The 19588-nt window shown below is 43.9% G+C and overlaps 3 protein-coding genes across 3 annotated transcripts; 1 reads left to right on the top strand and 2 right to left on the bottom strand.

The window, feature by feature from the left end:
- Positions 1-100: 100 nt before the first annotated feature.
- On the bottom strand, positions 101-8055 carry pck2 (phosphoenolpyruvate carboxykinase 2 (mitochondrial)). Its single transcript, XM_084033464.1, has 11 exons — positions 7712-8055; positions 4454-4666; positions 4164-4348; positions 4009-4079; positions 3730-3865; positions 3446-3633; positions 2755-2917; positions 2452-2667; positions 1836-1973; positions 1565-1660; positions 101-1373 (listed from the first exon to the last, which is right to left on the bottom strand). Exons 1-11 carry the CDS (start codon positions 7741-7743, stop codon positions 904-906), a joined length of 1908 nt encoding a protein of 635 aa, XP_083889590.1. The 5' UTR covers positions 7744-8055; the 3' UTR covers positions 101-903.
- A 5346-nt stretch (positions 8056-13401) lies between these two features.
- Positions 13402-17668, top strand: psme1 (proteasome activator subunit 1). Its single transcript, XM_084033195.1, has 11 exons — positions 13402-13577; positions 13803-13835; positions 13912-13974; positions 14110-14211; positions 15206-15263; positions 15475-15572; positions 15750-15818; positions 15900-15967; positions 16556-16610; positions 16787-16873; positions 17442-17668. Exons 1-11 carry the CDS (start codon positions 13551-13553, stop codon positions 17520-17522), a joined length of 741 nt encoding a protein of 246 aa, XP_083889321.1. The 5' UTR covers positions 13402-13550; the 3' UTR covers positions 17523-17668.
- Positions 17669-17778: 110 nt separating this feature from the next.
- Positions 17779-19531, bottom strand: fitm1 (fat storage inducing transmembrane protein 1). The gene is made up of 2 exons (XM_084033194.1): positions 19098-19531; positions 17779-18508 (listed from the first exon to the last, which is right to left on the bottom strand). Exons 1-2 carry the CDS (start codon positions 19382-19384, stop codon positions 17836-17838), a joined length of 960 nt encoding a protein of 319 aa, XP_083889320.1. The 5' UTR covers positions 19385-19531; the 3' UTR covers positions 17779-17835.
- Between the last annotated feature and the right edge of the window lie 57 nt (positions 19532-19588).

Below are 19588 nucleotides of genomic sequence, written 5' to 3' on the forward strand. Positions count from 1 at the left end.
TATTGTTTGTTGAATCTCTTTTACATATGTATTGTTTCTTACACATTGTATCCCACATTTGTATTTGAATTATTTAAATATGCACACCAGACACAGCTCCTGTATTTGAAGATATTTATTCATTGCACTGTAATAAAAACCATGGCAGACAACTTCTAAAAATACCTCTTAATCTCAGTTGCATTAATTGGTCCAACATTTCACATATTGTGTGTAAACATCACCTGAAATCATACAGTTTAATCACAAACATTACAAAAGTGGCAATAGGAATTATGCATAGTACTGTAGTCATTTCCACTGGAAATGGGCTGCTTTGAGTAGTTAATGGACTTCTGATGTATATATTTTTAAAATAAGGCGTTTCCAATTGAGCCTCAACAAATACTGTATTAAAAGTTCTGATATTAAATTCAATTAAAACCTTCATATGTAAAAATGCTAAAACGTGTTTGGTTTTTTGTCAGAATTTGGCCAAAAACAGGATCTTTGGCCTTCAGCCCGTAAACATTAGCAGCTTAGAAATTGTACTGTTCCATTTGTAGAAGGCACATCTGGGCCATGTTGGTTGTACTTTAGTACCATGCCAGCTCTTGTGAGTGAATGGAGGTAGGCACATTAGCTTCTTTATACCATATGTTTGACAAAGTCACAGAAATCTAAGCTTCATGTTGAGAATCAAAGCTACTTCCTAGCACCCAGTTAGCACCCGTCTCTCTCACCAGAGTTATTAATGTGAAGTTGTGGCCAAAGTTATTACATTATAGATTATTAGCTTTTCATATCTGACGTTTGATTCCTGACAGATGACAGTGGCTCTGATTGCACCCTGATGAACTGAATCCTGAGTCATCGGTGGCGACCGCTCCCGTTGCTGGATGTACTTCCTGTCCGTTACTTGTTTTAGCTGTGCACTCTGTCCTCCAGTGACTTCAGCTCTGCCTCCACCTGAGCCGGCAGATCTGCTCCAACTTGCTGGGTGAAGTAGGCTCTCAGCTCCTTCGTCTCCTTCTGCCAGAAAGACTTGGGCACATCGAACAGGGCGCCCATATCCACATTGCTGCTCAGACCCTTCGTGTCGATGGCGCCATCTTCTGGCAGCCAGCCGATGATGCTCTTCTTGGCCGCCTCGTCCTCCCTCTCCCGGCTGCAGCGCTTGAAGATCCATTCCAGTGCGCGGGCGTTTTCGCCGAAGCCGGGCCAGAGGAAGGCGCCGGTCGCGGGGTCCTTCCTAAACCAGTTGACGTGGAAGATCTTGGGCAGATGAGTGGGTGCCTTTCGGCGCTGCATGCTCAGCCAGTGAGCGAGGTAGTCTCCAAAGTTGTAACCGAAGAACGGCCGCATGGCAAAGGGGTCATGCATTATCATTTTGCCTGAAGGATAAAGAATTTGTTTTAGAAACAGTCCTCATCATCCCATCTTTCCCATCTTGTCAACCCTGTAATGGCTGATTTCTCATGAGTGATGTCTTAGATCAAGAAAATGAGACCATCAACAAAAAGTCAACCAGAACTGTATTAACAGGAATTAAGACCAAAGGAAGATGAGGTGTGAGAGTTTGTACCTTTATGCTCAGCAGCGGCCGTGGCCTCAGACCTCATGGAGGCTCCAATGAAGACTCCGTGTTGCCAGTTGAACGACTCGTAGACCAGAGGGACTCCTGGAAACGTCAACATTTTATCACGTTTAAAGCGCGGTTGCACCGTGTCATTTTACATTCTAGGCTCCTTTACTGCTTGCATGTTAGTTAGACTTGTAGACTTATTAATGCTCATCAAATGAAGTCTGCAACGACTGAGAGAAGAACTCTGATGTTCAATGAGAGCAGTACGAACCTTCTGGCCTCCTGCCACCGAAGATGATGGCGTCAATGGGAACGCCCGCCTCGCTTTCCCACTGGGGGTCAATGATGGGACACTGAGACGCCGGGGCACAGAAGCGGGAATTGGGGTGGGCACACTGAGTCGAGCTTCCTTTTTTTAAATCAAAAGAAAACAACAGTTTATTCTACCTTTAACATTGATCAGGTAATTTAATATCACAGTAATCTGAAAAAAACTTCATATGAATATCATGGATCATACTGTCTGATCTTTAGGTCTCTCCATTTGTAAAAAAGTGAATTGCTTTGGTGTACCACTAGATGGCACTGTACGCATTATAGCCCAGCTTATCCACACAGTGTTATAAAAGAGTTGGCAATATACACTATGGTGATTCTGAAAGTTTTATATGAGCCAGGCCTGTTCTGTGTGGGGCCCATCAATAATCAGACCTGATGTCTTCTTGGCGGGGAAACAAACGCATGAGTCAAGCTAAAATTAAATCAGTAAAACTGCTGCGTATCCGTTGGTGTTCATTAGAAACATCAAAGTGGTTAAACCGATAAATCTTCTCCAGAACTGGCAAACTACAAACGGGACACTTTAGATTGATGTTGCCTGGCACTACCTTGCTGCCAGGTTTTTCCGTGCCAGTCTGTGAGCGTGACCCCGGGTGCGGGGGGGTCCAGGCCCTCCCACCACACTCCTCCGTCGCTGGTCTCGCCGACATTGGTGAACACAGTGTTTTTGGCGATGGTGGCCATGGCGTAGGGGTTGGTCTTGTCTGAGGTGCCAGGAGCCACGCCGAAGAAACCGTTCTCTGGGTTGATGGCTCTCAGCTTCCCTGCAGAGACGCACATGTCATAAGTTTCCTATGAGCCACTAAACTATGACAAAGACAGTTGTTCTATGTGCGTGGGAAGCCTCTCACCTTGGCTGTCGAACTTCATCCACGCGATGTCATCGCCCACGCACTCTACCTTCCAACCTGGCAGGGTTGGTTTCATCATGGCTAAGTTGGTTTTACCACAGGCGCTGGGGAAGGCCGCCGCGATGTAACGCTTCACGCCCTGAGGGTTGGTAATACCAAGGATCTGAGGACGGGAGGGAGAGTGGTCAGTATCATTTTTACTCCACCTTTCATGGATAGTCATCACTCAGAACTGTTAACCATGTTCTACAGTTGGCTACAAAATAAACAGGGAATCCCTGCAATATAATTTTCTATTAAATTAAATTACACTTTTTACTGTAGGAATCCTTCTTTTGCTACGGAAGAACGAGGTAATAATAATAATTTATTATTATTACTGCCCTACATTCTATTCATGATCAAAAATAAATCTCATTTCAAGATCCAATCATTCTGGCATGCAGATACTTTGCTGGGAGCATCAACCTTAATTCTCACATTTCATCCCATAAATAACTTTAAAAAGGCCTAATCGGTTATTTATGATTATACAAGTTAGCAGTATATATAATTTGATTTAGGAATCAAACACATGTTTGCATTTCTCAAATGATCATATTTATATTATTGTGTACTGCATTTTACAGACACAGGAGCATCTTCTCTAATACGGAGGCGCAGGCTTCGGGCGGCGATGTTCCACACTCACCAGCATGTGTTCGGCCAGCCAGCCTTCGTCTTTAGCGATGCGGGAGGCGATGCGGAGGGCGAAGCACTTCTTCCCCAAGAGAGAGTTCCCTCCGTAGCCGCTGCCAAAGGACATGATCTGCCTGGTGTCTGGCAGGTGAGATATCAGCACCTTCTCTGGGTTACAGGGCCACGAGTTAACCAGAGGGGCTGGAGGAGAGGAGCACACCAGAGAGGGGGGATTACTATATACTAAATTCAAGCAATATGAAGCACTAAAACGACTTTGATCGGTAGAATTTGTACCTTTGAGTGGTAGAGGTCGTCCCAAAGAGTGCTGACAGCGGACGAACTCCGCTCCCTCAGCCAGTTTCCCCAGCACAGGGGAGCCCATGCGCGTCATGATCCCCATACTGGCCACAACGTATGGCGAGTCCGTCACCTTCGAGCACAACAAAATGTTAGTTTAATTACACTGGGGAATAAATTACTACATCTATAATAATATCACAACAGTGTATAGAAACAAAGCAGAGTTTTTATGGTTACATAGTTATAGGAAGTGTTGATGAGTGCAGTCAGTACCTGAACACCATACTTAGTGAGACTCGAGCCGACAGGACCCATACTGAAGGGAATCACATACATGGTCCGACCTTTGGAGAGGAGAAGCACCAACATTAGTGCCGTTTAACACGCACGATTCTCCACAAACATTTTATCATCAGGTACATACAAACCTGCCATGCAGCCTGGAAAACGCTCCTGCCGGGCTGCTTGCCAGTCGGACTCACTCATCCAGCTTCCCAGCTGGCTCTTCGCCCCCCCAGCAGGGATGGGGATCGTGTCCCTCTGGCTCTTGGTCACAATCACAGTCTTGCTTTCCACCCGAGCCACGTCCTTTGGGTCTGTACGTGCCAACCAACTGAAAAACAGCAAATATCAGAGCATGAGCCAGAAGAAATTAAGACGCAAGCAACACACCGTCAAAAGCATCCGTTCGTGTCAGCGTGCATTTCAAAACCCTTACCAGTTCTCGTATTTGGGAAGCTTCTTGACCATCCCTTCCTTCTCCAGACCTGCAAGGATGTTGGCCGTTTCCTCCGGCGTCCCCGTCACCACATGCACACCGGCGGGCTTACACTCATCCACCGCTCCCTTCACAAACTCAGCCACCGCCGGGGGCAGCGAGGGGATGGAGGCCAGCGACCGAACGCCGACGTTTGCCCCAACGCCACCATGTCTGAAAGAGAACGGCCATTTAAGCAACTCGTGCTCTACTGGTGACCTGGAGACATTCCAACTACCATGACGGAGCACAAAGTTACTCCTATAATTTTCTAAGCTGGAAAGAACATGAGCAGCAGCTTTTTTTGGTCCGATCTTTTTCAGTAACGTTTGATTGTAAAGACGTTAAATGTTTGTGGAGTTGGTAGAGCATGAGGGACGACAAACACTTTGAACACAAGTTTTCAATTAGGGCCCCAAATTGGAGCTGTGTGGTTTTCATGTGACATCAGTGGTTCCTGTTATGTAGCAATTAGTGAAACTGAGAGCCTCAAACAGACTCCTCCACATACAGACAGGCATGCGGCGGGGGCACCTATTTTTTGATAGTTGCATGATATTTCAAACACAAGCCCCTGAGAGAGGAGTAGCTATGCAAGCTGTTAAAACAAAAGCCTCTGTGTGTATGTGTGTGTGTGTGTGTGTGTGTGTGTGTGTGTGTCTGTCCGTCCACAGCAACGGTTGGAAAACAAAGCACATACACACATCGTCATATTCCATTGTCTGTCTGTGGACAATGTGGATGACCCCCGATGACCTTTTTAAAAATGTGAAAAAAATTACATTCGTAAAAGCCAAATGAGAAGCCCACAGGAAACGCAAAGTGCCCCAAAAACTACTTTCAACCATCGCCTGAACCACATCAACAGCTTATCTGACTGGGAATGCCGATCACGCTCTGCTACTTTGTTGTTCCGATGACAAAGAGGTTATTCCCGTCAAGTGCAGGCATGCGGCTCCCAATTTGCCGCACCATTATACGTGCACACGGATATGTGGTTTGTGCATGCAGACACACCAGTCAGTCTGGTTGGCGCGTACAAATGGCAGCAGGAACACCTGAAGGTTCAAACTCCCTCTGAACGGCTCCCCTATTTCTGTAGGAGCAATCAACCATGAACTGAATCCGGTTTGTGCTGAATATGCAGATTCCACATACTGAGCGAGACAGACTGGCAGTCAAGATTATAATTTAACATCTAGTTTGATTCTTGTTATCGTGACAATAATTTGGGGATGGCTGTAGTTTAGGTAGTCCTTGTTTAGGATGTTTAACCTGCAGTTTCATGTCAATTGTACCCTTCATTCTAACCATGCAGCCGATGCAATAGGCCCCGGGTTTAGCCTCTCAGGCTACAGACCTCAATTATGGAGGTTGTTGGGGAGTTTGCAGCCTGAAGGGAATAGCCCACTCAAGGCTGAAGAGAGTCCCAAATTTGTTTTTCAGAGAAACCTCTCCATTTTTATTTCAAGTTTATTCTCCTAAAAATCCACTAGAATTGAGCACGAGTCAAAGGAAAGAAAGTACATTTCCTCGTCAGAGAAACGTTGCTGATGTGTGGCAGAAATGGTCAGTAGTCCATATATATTATCTGAACAGATGATTAGCTCAAGGGTAACTGAAATAACAATAGTGTTACTATATCACCACAGCATCCAAGATTGACCTTAGCCACAGGAGACCCAAATACTGAAAGGCACTTTGTCAATCCCATCTGTGATATTAGATGAGACAGTCTCCTCAAAGTGGTGATAGGAGACTTAATCTTCTCACTTAATCAATAAACTACACTTCTGATAATCCACCCTGTTAAACCACTGAGTACTTTAACCATCCGGGTGGTGCTGATTATCTGATTAGGATTTGTAAAGTAGAGGAGTTGGGCTGAACTTGAAATAAATATTTGATTATTATTTTCCTTGCTGAAGTACTGGGGGAGTTGAGTTGAGACATAAGATAAAGGTAAAAGCAGCGGGGTGGGATTATCAGCTTTGTTCCTCCTTTTTTGCATAAAAAAAGATTCCTTTTAGACCTTTGCTCCCAATCCCTCCCTCCCTGCGGCCATTTATCCTCCCATGCTTTTGTTTCTGTTTGCCCTTCCTCGCCCCATCCCCCATACCTGTTGAGGACAAGCGTGCCTCTATTTGATCAATTTAGTGTAGCTTTATTCAGATCAGCTGTTTGAAAAACGTTTACATGTGACTTCTCTGCAGCATGGAAAGAAGGAACGCTTGTTCTCCATTTTCAATCCTAAAATAAGGGATGTTTTTCCAGAGGGGGGGCAATGGACGTCGAGGGCACAGATAACCAAGATCTGGTATCCATTCCCCGGGCTGTTCGATGCAACTTCCAGCCGAGCAACTATTCCTCCAAACACACCTCCAAGTCAAAAAGCCAATCCTCACACACCAAAACCAGACACGCCTACACTCGCCCCTCCACACTGGTCAAAACCCTGTTAGGGCAGAGTCTACAAATGAAAGGGACAAGCTGGAGTATCACTTACAACATGCACACGTGCTGCATACATCACACATGGTACAGCAAGTACTCTGGGGGGGAAAAAAAGGAAAATACACAGAACATGCTGCAGGGCATCCAGGCAAACAGGGCACTGATTCTAGCCCTCAAGCAGAAATGCACAGCAACATGGGCCTCCCTGCCACTAAATCACGCCTATGGGGTCTGCCAGTCACTCACTAGTGCATCCTTGATGATAACATAAAAATCAAGCATGCAGTGCCATGGAGAGCTCACATTGACTCCAGAGTCCCTGTGTGATTGGCTGTCATCACAAATCCTGGAGGGGGAAAGTGGTGAAGGGAAGGAATGGAGAAAACACTTTTTTTTTTGTAAATCAGACACATCTATGTTTTACTGTAGTATTTTTAAAGTGTCAAGAATTGCAGGTCATTGCATCATGCCATATCAGCTGAGGCTCGTCTATGAGATCAGGTCGGGCACGTTTCTGACAACAAAAGTGCAACAGGTCCTTTCTTATTGGAAAAGTATTTTAAACACGTATTTAATCTATTCTGTTACAGATTTTCATAATTTAAGAAATTTGGTTGTAAATTAATGGTTTCTTTTTGCCAATGTGTGCATTCTGAAGCATAAACTGTCTAAAAGTTCGCTGAAGTACAATGAAATGTATTGTTCGCGAAGCTAAAACACGATTTTTAACACGATTTGAAAAAAAAAACAGTCACGATTGCTCACCTTCGTATGACTCCCAGCAACAGGCACGACATGTTCAGTGCAAAAGAAAGGCAACTAGCTTATGAAAAGTTAAAAGTGAAAAAGGCACATTTAAGTTAGCTGTGGCGGTGAAGCGAGCAGCAGCGAGTTAGTGTCTAGAGCTGGTCACAGCTCACATCTGAGCTCCGAGGGGACCTTGCACTTTGTCCAACGTGGACATTCACACGGATACACCTTGATGTGCGACGAGTCCACGGGACGCTGCGCTGCTGCTTCACCAACACAACAGTACAGAGTGTCCGCAAACGCACCACGCTCTTTGCCGCTTGGAAAAGAAACGGGGGGAAAAAAAGTGAAACGCCGAAGTGTGCTCGGCTTTGAGGAGGGGGGAGAGGAGGAGGTGCTTCTCCTTTTAAAAAAGTAAATATGTAATGTATCGTGTCCTCTCTCCTCCTGGAAACACGAGAAGCGGCCCGGAAATGGATCAAGACGTTGTTGTAGATGGGTGGTCACCTTCACATGACGCCCCGCCCCCTTTCAGGGCCGGTCCTAGGATTTTGGTGCCCTTACACTGCTGGTTGCTGGTTGTGGCCCCCCACACCACCACCCCTTGATTGTTGTTTCACTTTATATTTTATGTTTCTTCAAACTATTTTCTTTTCATAACTGATGAAAATATGAACCAATTAATGGTTCATCCATCCATCCTTACCTGTAACCGCCAGGTGGCAACCTCTGCTGAAGTGCCCTAAACTTGTATTGTGTGACCCTACTTCTCACTTGAGTTATTATCAACATCGTAAACATGAGCTTATGGTCTCAATCGCTAGTTTCAAATCTTCTTCAACTTAGCATGATATTATTTTAGTAAATGATGGTCCAATTAAAATCATATATACCATAAAGCAGGGTTAGCTTTAGGGCGGGGCTACCATGTGATTGACACGTCGCTACAATGGCGTTGCTTATCACAGCCTCGTTAACGTCGCTACCACACTACCATGCTACCAATGTAATTAGCTACTAAGATGACTAACACTGAGCTGTAAAGTTGACCTTGAATTATGAAGCTAACTTTCACAGCTTCACACCAGAAGCCAGATGGATCCAGATGCAGTAAGGTTGCCGCTCTGCCGCTTGTGTTCATCAGATGGCCAAAATCCACGACGGCGCTGGCCAAAACTGTAGTCCACAAACCAATGGATGACGTCACAATGACTACGTTCACTTCTTATATCTATGGTGACCGCTGATCCTGTTTTGGGCGGTGGGGAGCTGGGAAACGATCTCAGCTGACATTGAGCGAAGGCGGGGTACATCGTGTACCAGACTATCACAGGGCTAACATGTAGAGACAGACAACCAATGACACTCACATTCACACAAACAGGACATTTAGAGTCACCATTGATTTACTGTCAAACGATTAATTGACAAATCTTTTAAGGTCATTATACAGTAAATAAAGACAATATTTAAAGAATCAATCTGAAAAGAGATACAAAACTGAGCTGAACACCTTCCCTTCCTCCACCTCCAAAAGAATGTAAGGACTTTGTGATTTTGGACATCGTGTTACGTCATTTTTGAGTACCGCAGCTCAAATTTCAATCACTCCTCTCTTGCTGCCATTAGAGGCTGAAAAGTTGCCACCGAGGGTTTATAGTAAATCCTCTATTATAATTATCATGTTTACAACATCGATAAGCTTTCCATGTGAGTGACGCAGATCTGACTTCCAGACAAGAGCCGCAGCGGGAGGATTAACCTTTATATACTAACAGTACAGGGCGTCTGTTTTTTTAAAGAGTGAGTTCCTGTTAGTGTTTGTCTCCCTGGGCACTGGGGGAGGGGGTTGCACACACATGCACACACTGTACGAGCTGTGAGCGAGAGGGGAGTAGAGGGGTGGGTGCTCGACAGAGGAATACGCTGTAGATAAAGAGAGATACTGGTTAGACTTCAGCCCTCATGTCTCATGTCCTCTGATAGGGCCTGCAGAGTCAGCAGCCAACCATAGAGACTCCCAGAGCACACACACACACACACACACACACACGTTCACAATGATTGTGCAGCCACAACTGCACTCCATGGAAAGGGAACATTAAAAAGAGAAGTCATTAAAAGTTGCATCATGCTTTAATCATTAAACCCTGTGGCATTAATGAGACCCATATTTGATTTTAGGGTACACAGATGGGACTTTAGAGATCTAATTTGTCCGTTAAAGGTCACATTAGCTGATCACACATCTGTAACTATTGAGTTACAGTTAAGTCTCCTCATATTAAGATTCACTCTGGTTTAAAAGGGCAATCGCATCAATTAAACAGTCGAAAACAAATTAAATGACACGCACGCAAATAAAAGACTTCATGCAATGTTATACGCAATAAATAAATATATAATAGATTGGGTAATGTGGGATAAATATGTTCCATCTGTTTAAGGTGCCCTCTGGTATATCTCAGTTTAAATCTGGGAATATGTCAGAGAAAATATGAAGAAGACTGAACTCAAAATCATTATTTCCCAATTTCAATGCATTCACCACCCGCGACCTTGAATACAGGATAAGCGGTAGACAATGGATGGATAGTCATTCACCAAGCAACTGGATAACTGGAGTTCCAGCTTCGATTAATAAGACATTATTTGGATTTCTATTTTTTCTATAAGAAGAGTGATTTGACTGATTCTGACGGTGACTGACAAATAAAATACACCCCAAAAAACATCATAAGAAACAGTCTTAAGACTACTTTACATGATCAAATGCTGACTGTTGTTGTGTCCATACATTTTTGTTTCTTTACCCAATGTGGCTTGTTATTGTTGAAAAAAAATACGAACATGTTTCCGTCAGCTTAAGGTCGTATAAGCTTTGTAAGCAAGTCTTAATCAGAGTGATGTGCAATGTCAGCTTCTTATCTGACATTGCAGCTGTTTAAGTGGCTTGCTGCAACCATGTAGACCTTAATAAGGAATATGAATGATGTTTTCTTCCTGCGTTTCAGGAAGTGGAAATTGCAGCACAAAAATGTTACGTTATATATTACGTTAATTTAGCAACACTTTTTGTCTATAAAGCAACTTCAAATAGATCTTGACCAGCAATGAAAGAATAATATATAAATACATACACTGTAATGTAAAAGAAGTTCCCATTGTGAGATAAACAGTATTCTGACTTCACAAGGGAGCATTTTGACAGGGAACTGTATGTAACTCATAGTGTCACAATGCATTCAGTAGTGTCACTGTGGAGAGGGCTGTTGAAGTCCCACTACAAAAAGAGATGATTGACCACTTTTGTTCCAATACACAACCTTTGCCCACTTTATTTCTCAACCGCCTCCCTGAACTGAATAACACACCTGACCACACTGACTTTAAATCACTCACTCAAGCAAATCAACCAATCAATAGCTAATAGTGCTGGCACAGTCAAAGTGTACCCTTTGCCCTTTGGATCCAACTTCAACATGTATTATTGTGCTTGAATGTATCATAGTACAGATATTACAAAATGATCCAGTTGTCTGTAGAAGGGATCCCGTTATCAGCCATTTATCAGCCAAGTGATTCAATCTTTGTGGGGTGTGTGTACTGATGAGACCTGACGACTTTACCTGTTGAAATCTGGTATAAAACAGGATGTTGGTATAATGATGGCATGTGACGGTGCGGATGACTTTGACGCTGACCGTGTTTACAATGGGAGGCTCTGACGTCCTCTCTGTCAACTAGGATCCTGTATTTGTTTTAGGCTTTGACCTGACTGTCCACGCAGCTCCTGATGAAAGAGCAGGCGTACGACAGCAGGTTCCCTGGAACACTGGTAGCAGTAGCAGACACACTTTGACCTTTGGTTCAGTGATCGATACTGAGATAAAGTGCTGCATAAACTATAGGGATTTTTTGTTTTTTTGTTTTTTTACAGAAGGATTTTTGTGTCATTGAGATATATATATATATATATATCATGGGCGAGCGGTCATAATAAGCTATAAATGCAGTGCATGCCCAAGCCCTTCAATAAAAATAATTGAAAATATTAATCTGGCAGTGTGTTCAATTATACAATACCTTAGTTTTACTGTTTTGGTCTTAAATCCGTGCCTAATCTGTCCCGTTTTGCTTGCGAAAAGCTGGAAAGCTGACAGCTTGTTTCGCGCATGCGCACTGTGACACCGACTAGTACAGTTACTGCTAAAGGCCGTGTTTACTGTAGATGAGCGTTTTGAATGGCAAAAAAGCTGTCAGTGAAGCAGCTTATCTGCCAACGCGCATGCGCAAAAATGACTTGTTTGAATTGTTCAGCGGGAAACTGTCAGTGGTTCATTCATTGTGTAGCCTGGTCAAAATGGCTGAAAATATTAATTATATTCAGGCTTTGCGTTCAGTGCCGTTTTCGCGGAGACCTTTTGAGGAAAAGAAAGCTATAATTTCAAGTGGACGGCCTACTCCTGAAGTAAATATCACAAAGACTGCAAAGAATTCCGTCCGTCACTCTCAAGCTAGCACGTATGAGAAACATAAATGGCTAGCTAGCCGACCCCCCTCCCGTCAAACGATCCGGTCTGACAGCGACATATTGCCTGTTCATTCATGAAAACCATCTCGAAACACTCTCAGTCAAACAAGGTGGGGAATGAGAAATCTGCGGCGCTACTAGCCTAGTTCGTTTTAAAAACACACCGGCAGCAGCGCCTATCTGAGACGTGGTGTCAGTGAGTTTTGTAAATGCTGTGCGGAAAACCAGCTGTGGTCTGTGATTGAGGTGCAGACGGGTGAGTTTGGAGCTGACGAGAGGATCGCGCTGACGACCGTTTCGTTACATTTTTCTCATTGAAAAACTATACAACTGGCATTTAGATGATGTTCTCCATTAAAAAAAATAAGTGAAATACTGTAATAACAATTCGGTTTTAGTAATCAACCGCTTATAGTGATCAAATGTACTCTGGACCAACGTGATCACTACAAGCTGTTTCCACTAACCATATTATATTTTTTATTAAAAAATATAATGCCCCCCCACGGGCGCGCATGGTATTGACACTTCAGCATGACCGCAGTAAACGGTCACCGCTCGCCACTGATATATATATATATATATATATATATATATATATATATATATAAATTAATCTAATTTCGTTTTCACAAAACAAATGACTTGCCTTCACAGGTTTATTCCAGTGCTGTTAATCATCTATTTTTCTGTAGTTTGCCACAGAGCGCTTGTTGTATTTACTCCACTCAGAACAGTAGCACCACCTAGTGGACACAGTCAGAATGAAAATGTTGTTTGAGGATACTGGTGAAGCAAAGGCAAGTCAAAATGCGTCGATTTTTCATCATACATAATACTTTTTGTCATATGTCGATGCAGTGTTGTCTTTTTTTGGGTTCTAAAAAATGTGTTTATTTTTTTTTTTCATTAATTTATATATTTGTATGAATCATATAATCAGAAATAGGTCATAGATATAGAATACGTTATGGACTTTTTGTGTCTTATTATTAATTAAATTGAATATTTTACATTTCCCAAGGACTGCTAGAGACCCATTTCAGTTTGTTCTTTGTTACACGGACATTAAATGCCCAAAAAGCGTCCTAAAAACTACAAGTCCCACAATGCAGCGGGACCATTCGCAAACGAACTTGGGAAAGTACGGAACTGTCTGGAAATTTACTTTCATTTTCGCTTTTTTAGCTGAGTAACTGTGAGTATTGTCGCGTGTCGAGCACGGAAATAAAGAGCATTTAATTCTCTTTCGCCACAGCTTTGTTGACGTCTGAACGCGTCATACTCTTAATCAAGGCACGTTCCAGCTACTCGCACGAAATGGCTTTTCTGGAGTCGAAGAAACAGGTGAGTACGAATGTCCAACTCAGCGCGACGTTTATCCATTAAAACTGTTGTTTGGCGCGTCATGACGCGGACAGGTGAGTTCTGATAAGTAGGCAGCAGCGAGGGGTCGTCGGAGGTGAGCAGGTAGTTATCAGCAGGTCTCTCAGGGTGTGTGAACAGCTGTTCTACAGAATATCCTTCATATAGACACAGTGGTGACTAAGTCCTATTATCTCTTCATTGCAGGTGGATGACTTCGGCCAAAAAATCACCAAGGAGGTAATTTATCATATAGAAACAAATCTCTCCCATGAATGTTTGGTATGTTAAGTTATATATGTATTTTCTTTAACAGGCAGAGGAGCTGGTTTCCAAATTTTTCCCTCTGAAGATTGAAGAGCTGCAGAAGCTGTTGACGGTATCTATCTGTGATTTGACAAAATGTGGATACTTCCTGTTAAAAATATAACTGGTTGAGACAAAATCCTTGACATGTAAATGGTGTATTGTCAGTCCCTGAAAAAAGTACCAGGACATGTGTGCTTTCTCTCAGAAATCTTTCAGCCGTGATGACCTGGCATCCTTGAAGGCTCCGCTAGACATCCCGATACCAGACCCGGCTAAAGAGGAGGCCAAACGCAAGAAGAAAGAGGAGGTACGTCCCCCTCTCTCCAGGTGTCCGGGCTGCTTGCCAAAAGTCCAAAATACATTTCAGCATTAAAGGGTTAAGACGTGTCTTTGTCTGAGTTCAGTAATTGCCACTAGGTTTCATTTTTGCCATTACCTACGATATGTCAAGAGGCAATCGGTAGATTAAGAACACTTCAGAGGGTTTAAGAGGTTGAATGGAAAGTAAGCACCAGTGCCACATTCTATAAATGTCACTGGCTTCATCACAAGGAGTCCTAGATGAGCATTTATTTTCCTAACCATTGAATTTCTTCAGGAGCGCTGCACAAAGCCTCTCAACTGGGATCCTCAGTCAACGCTTTATATTTAGCGCGTCATATAGTATGGAGACAAAATGCTCAGCCTGAGTCATCTGGTACCATGGCAACCAATCGCTGTGCAATTTCCAAGGACTGCTTTACAAATTGTCAGTGAGTGGGCCTTTTATGTTAGGTGAGTTATAAAAAAAAATCTCAAATGACCTGAATTATGGGTTTCAAGTGAGTTTAAATCATAATTCAGATTTCTTCACAAGTACTCAAAATAATGCCCTTTTAAGGGATGGAAGATTCCTGCAGGTGCTTAAAGCAGCACATAATGATCATTGAATTTAAGATGAAAAAGTCACTCAAGCATAACTTCTTTTCTCCCTTTATTGTGTCCCTTATTAATACATATGTTCCCTCTAGTTTAGCCGTCACACACATTGATTCAGAGGAGGAAAAAATGCAACACTGCCAGTGTCAATAGTTTTATATGGAGGGATATTTGGATCATACAGCAGCTCTGGGGAAGCTGTTGGAGGGAATTCAGAAGAGGTGTGCAAGGAGCAGCGACTGCTGGATCTAGGTTACAGTTCTTATCCAAAAGGGGGGGGGGAAATCCAACGTTTGGAGAGAAAAAAAGGCATGTGGAAGAGCTGTCTTCAGAGATTAATAGGCAGTGAAAACTCTTTGACCTGTTGCCTTCATGTGTTGCAGAAGGAGGCGAAGGAGGGGAAGAAAGACAAGGACAGCGATAAAGAGGATGAAGATGCAGGTAGGGATGACGATGATGATGAAAAGCAATAAATGAACATGCATCAGTGGGTTGTCAAACACTATTTCAATAAGGAAACACCTGTTTTTCTTCCTCTTTGATTGCTGTATTCTGCACATTAACGTTTGTTATGGGGGGAAGTGGTGGAATGACCAGAATGTTTTGATATTGTGAGTAAGTGAAACTTTTTTTTCTCCCTCTCGTCCACCAGGGCCTCCTTGTGGTCCCATCTGCACCAACGAGCCAGTGGAGAGTCTCCTGCAGCAGGTCAAGCCTCAGATCCAGACTCTGAAGGAGAAGCTCAACACGGTCAGTCATTCAGTCTCTTAGGAATATGCCCATGAGAGCACATACATTGTTATTATCAACTTAATTTATTTTGTGTGTGTTTTCAATGGGGTTGTCTTTGAGATTTAAGGAGGAATCACGATCACCACTAACTCATACATCACACTAGATATGAATAAATTCAGATTCCCCTTGCAGGTGTCTATGTGGATGCAACTCCAGATCCCTAAAATTGAAGATGGTAACAACTTTGGAGTGGCTGTCCAGGTCCGTAACGGCTAGAATGAATGTCTTCTCTCGTGTGAAGCGTGTAACCACTTCAGTGACCCGTCATCGTTTGTCCAACAGGAGAAAGTGTTCGAGCTGCTGACCAGCACACGCACCAAGATCGAAGCCTTCCAAACTCAGATTTCAAAGTAAGAGCCCACGCCCGAGCCGCTAATGCTAGTGCGTCGACCTCTTTCATCAGCGCGTCCACACCCACCCCATGTTTCAGTCTGTTCAGTTTGGCACAGTCATGCTGGTAATTTGCTGACATCTGTCTAACAACAGGAATAATTATCATAATTGGTTGGTGATACCAAGTAGTTTCAACGAAACACACACACACACACACACACACACACACAAAAGTGGTCATAATAACTGAATACGCCTTTATTAAAGGCCTTCATATTATACAGGGCCTTTCAGACTTTTCAAGTTTTTCTAAATTTCGACTGTTATTTACAACTCTTTCAGGACATTTGGTGTATTAGCGTATGCATCGGTGCACTGATGCAAGAACATAATAACACAAAACGATGTCACCTTTGAGAAAAGAAATAATCCAATCTGAATGAATCTCACTGTTGCTGCGTTCGACACACACTTTTTTGTGCAACAGCCTTACATGGTCTAGTGGGACAAGTAGCTCATGGTTGCTAATGTTAGCAAACTTAAGGTAAATATATCCTGTTGACGAGAACTATAAATGATGAAGTGGTTTCTCTTTCTTCTGTTAGATATTACAGCGAGAGAGGAGACGCCGTGGCCAAAGCCTCCAAACAACCCCACGTGGTCGGTATCTCATGTCACGTGTTGAGGAGCACATTTTAATACCTTAATGAGAGTTAATTGTGTGCGCCTGATATATTATGACAATGTTCCGCTCTGTGTAAATTGGGTACATACTGGACGTGCTGTGTACTGTACACGTTCGCATATACACTGTGTTTGTGTGCTTTCTGCTGCAGGGAGACTACAGGCAGCTCGTCCACGAGCTGGACCAGTATCAGTACTGCGAGCTCCGCCTTGTGGTCCTGGACATCCGCAACACATATGTAAGACGCTTTCTAAAACCAATGGGTTTTTTTTTCCTTTTGTGTAGTGAAATCTGAAATTTGAGCAAAATCCAATTGTGTGAAACCCGTCGACACACGAAAGATAATGGATTTGAATATTGTAATTTACACGTTTGATGTTGCAATCATGCTCTCTGCACTTTGAATACAACAAGCCGCACATCTGTAAAATATTCCAGTCATGCCCCAGCAGCAGGGACGCTGGCTAAATGGAATCCATTCCTTCTTAATAGGAGGGTAATTAAACTAATTGCTATGGTTGTGTTAAATTGATTAGCGCTCCATCTCCCATCCATTAATCACTGTTTGTCTCCTTCTTCGGGCTATTGTCCTCCCGTGTTTGATGCTGTTAATGAACAAGGCGGCGCAGGTGATGATGAAAGGAGCTGTTTGACACGATAACGGCTCTGGATCTGGGCGTCTCTCCCTCTCCTTTATTACCGCCTCTGACCTTTTATGTCTCTCTCACATGCTGTCGATCTTTCTTATATCCTCCTCGCGCTCCATTTCCATTGAGGTCTCTCTCTCTGTATCTCTCCCACTGCAGGCTGTGTTGTTTGACGTCATTAACAAGAACTATGACAAGATTAAGAAGCCCAGAGGAGACGGCAAAGCTCTCATCTACTGAGACTCCGGCACACTGGCGGGCTTTCTAACAAGATGCAACTGTTGTCGTATGAAACTGGAGTAACGATACACCCACGCTGACAGAAAGGTTCTCTCACTGTGCCTTCATTTTGGTTCAGATTACAAAATAAAGCAACACAACTCCGATACTTTTGTCTGCGCTTCCTTTCGGCGAATTTAACATCTGGTGTTAGATTAATATAGACCTACAATGAAAGTAACCTGCGTGTTCATATGATGCCAGACTTATGGACTTACTTTCCATAACTTGAGTCTGAGCTTTCACAGTCACAACCACATTCCCAAAACATCCTCTACTGAGTCCGTTTGTCCATGTCTGTGTTGGTAAAAAGTCCCTCTGCCGGTAAAGCGGGACAGGCCCAGCTCACTTCCAGTCTGTACCACCCCTGGTAGAGTCCTCTCCATCCCAGGTAGCCCAGAGCTCCTCCCAGATGCTGGGAGGGGAACTTGGGGAAGTGTGCAAGCAAACACAACAGCAAGAGCATCCAAACAGCGAGTAGGACCACACACAGGAGGAAGACGAACCGCAAAGGGCCGCCGGGCGACCTCTGCAGGGGCTTGGTTTGAGCCAGGTGGAGACCAAACACGGACATTTCCTCCACGAGCAGCAGGCAGCACAAGCAGACGATGAGGACGTCCTGGGACACTTCGTATCCTCTCCACACCATGTTGGCTCTGAGGCAGGAGGCCTTGGTCTGGTCTTCATGCAGGAGCAGCAGGGGCTGTAAAGAGGAGGCGGTGCCTTGGATCTCCTGGGCAGGGGTCATGGGTTCGTAACAGGTTCCCGCTGCATTCTCCAGCAGGGTCAGGAGACGCTGGCAGCCCCACCAGAGCAGCCCCGCGACCCCGATCCGTGAGAGGTGGCGGAGGAGGAGCGTGGGGGAGTGGCGGGCTGAGATGGAGAGGAGGAGGATGAAGGAGCCCGTGAAGACGCAGGTCCAAGCCCACGTGGACTTAAGGAACTTCCTGTGAGGGAGCAGAAATCAGTGTTACATAAAATGTCACTAATAATCAATAAAAACGTTTTTTTCTTGGCCCTGGCCAGTCAAGTCCAGTGGAGCTTTACAAGGTCGGCAGTAGTTCAACACATCTTTTTTAATCCATTCAAACTTGTTCTGCCAAAGGAGGTGAGATGGCTCACACCATCATCTTGTAGAAGATTAAAAACACTAAATAACTTCAAAAATCCATCATGGCATTCCGTTTGTTTATTCCTGTAGTTTAAAATGTGCTGTCTCAGAGAGTCAAAGTTAGCTCACATTAGCTTATAGGCTACTTGTCATACCAGACCAAATAAGGCTGCAACAGAAAAACAGCTGAGAGCACTGAGTTGAGCAAAGGAAAAGGTTGGCAGATCACATACTTTAAAATGAAGCTTCCTTTCTGATTTTGCTATCTGTAAAGCATTCATGCATTATTTCTATTGTTATTTTTTTTTTTAAAGGGAACTCCCCCCCAGGTTTTAAAGGATCATGCAGCTCCTTTAGTCACTTCCAACAATAGCAACCAGTTAGAAACATGACATTTTAAAAGCAGAGCCGCCACCATACAGTACCTGTACAGGTAGTTGTTGCTGTTCGCAAAGATGCTGTACTTTGACACCCAGAGACTGAGCACGGGACCGAACAGAACCAACGCCGACAGCATCAGGTGGAAATGTCGTCTGACCAGGTTGCTTCCTAAAATCCTGGCCAGTAGGTTTGTGACAAACACCAGAGCAGCATTCAGGAGTCTGAGGAGGAATTTCCCCAGCAGGATCCCCTCTGCAGCCATCTTGTGTAACTTCTCCAAGTTGATCTCCGGTGAGAAGCCATTCGAGGAGTTTTCAGTCTTTACGTCCATGTTTATCTGCTCCGTTTGCCCTCTTCTATAGTTTAAGATTGATTTTTGACCCACTTTTCTCTTTGTGTCCAATCAGAGCCCTGTAGTGGAGTCTGCCTCACTTTCTTTCGCCTTTGAAAGGGACACCAGCTCCTCTCCGGGAGCCTCTCTGCTTTGTCACTGTCAGGCGAACACATGGTTTTTAAAAATACAACCCCTCTCTCC

The sequence above is a fragment of the Eutrigla gurnardus genome (genome assembly GCF_963514095.1).
Source record: "Eutrigla gurnardus genome assembly, chromosome: 18".
Taxonomy (NCBI): domain Eukaryota; kingdom Metazoa; phylum Chordata; class Actinopteri; order Perciformes; family Triglidae; genus Eutrigla; species Eutrigla gurnardus.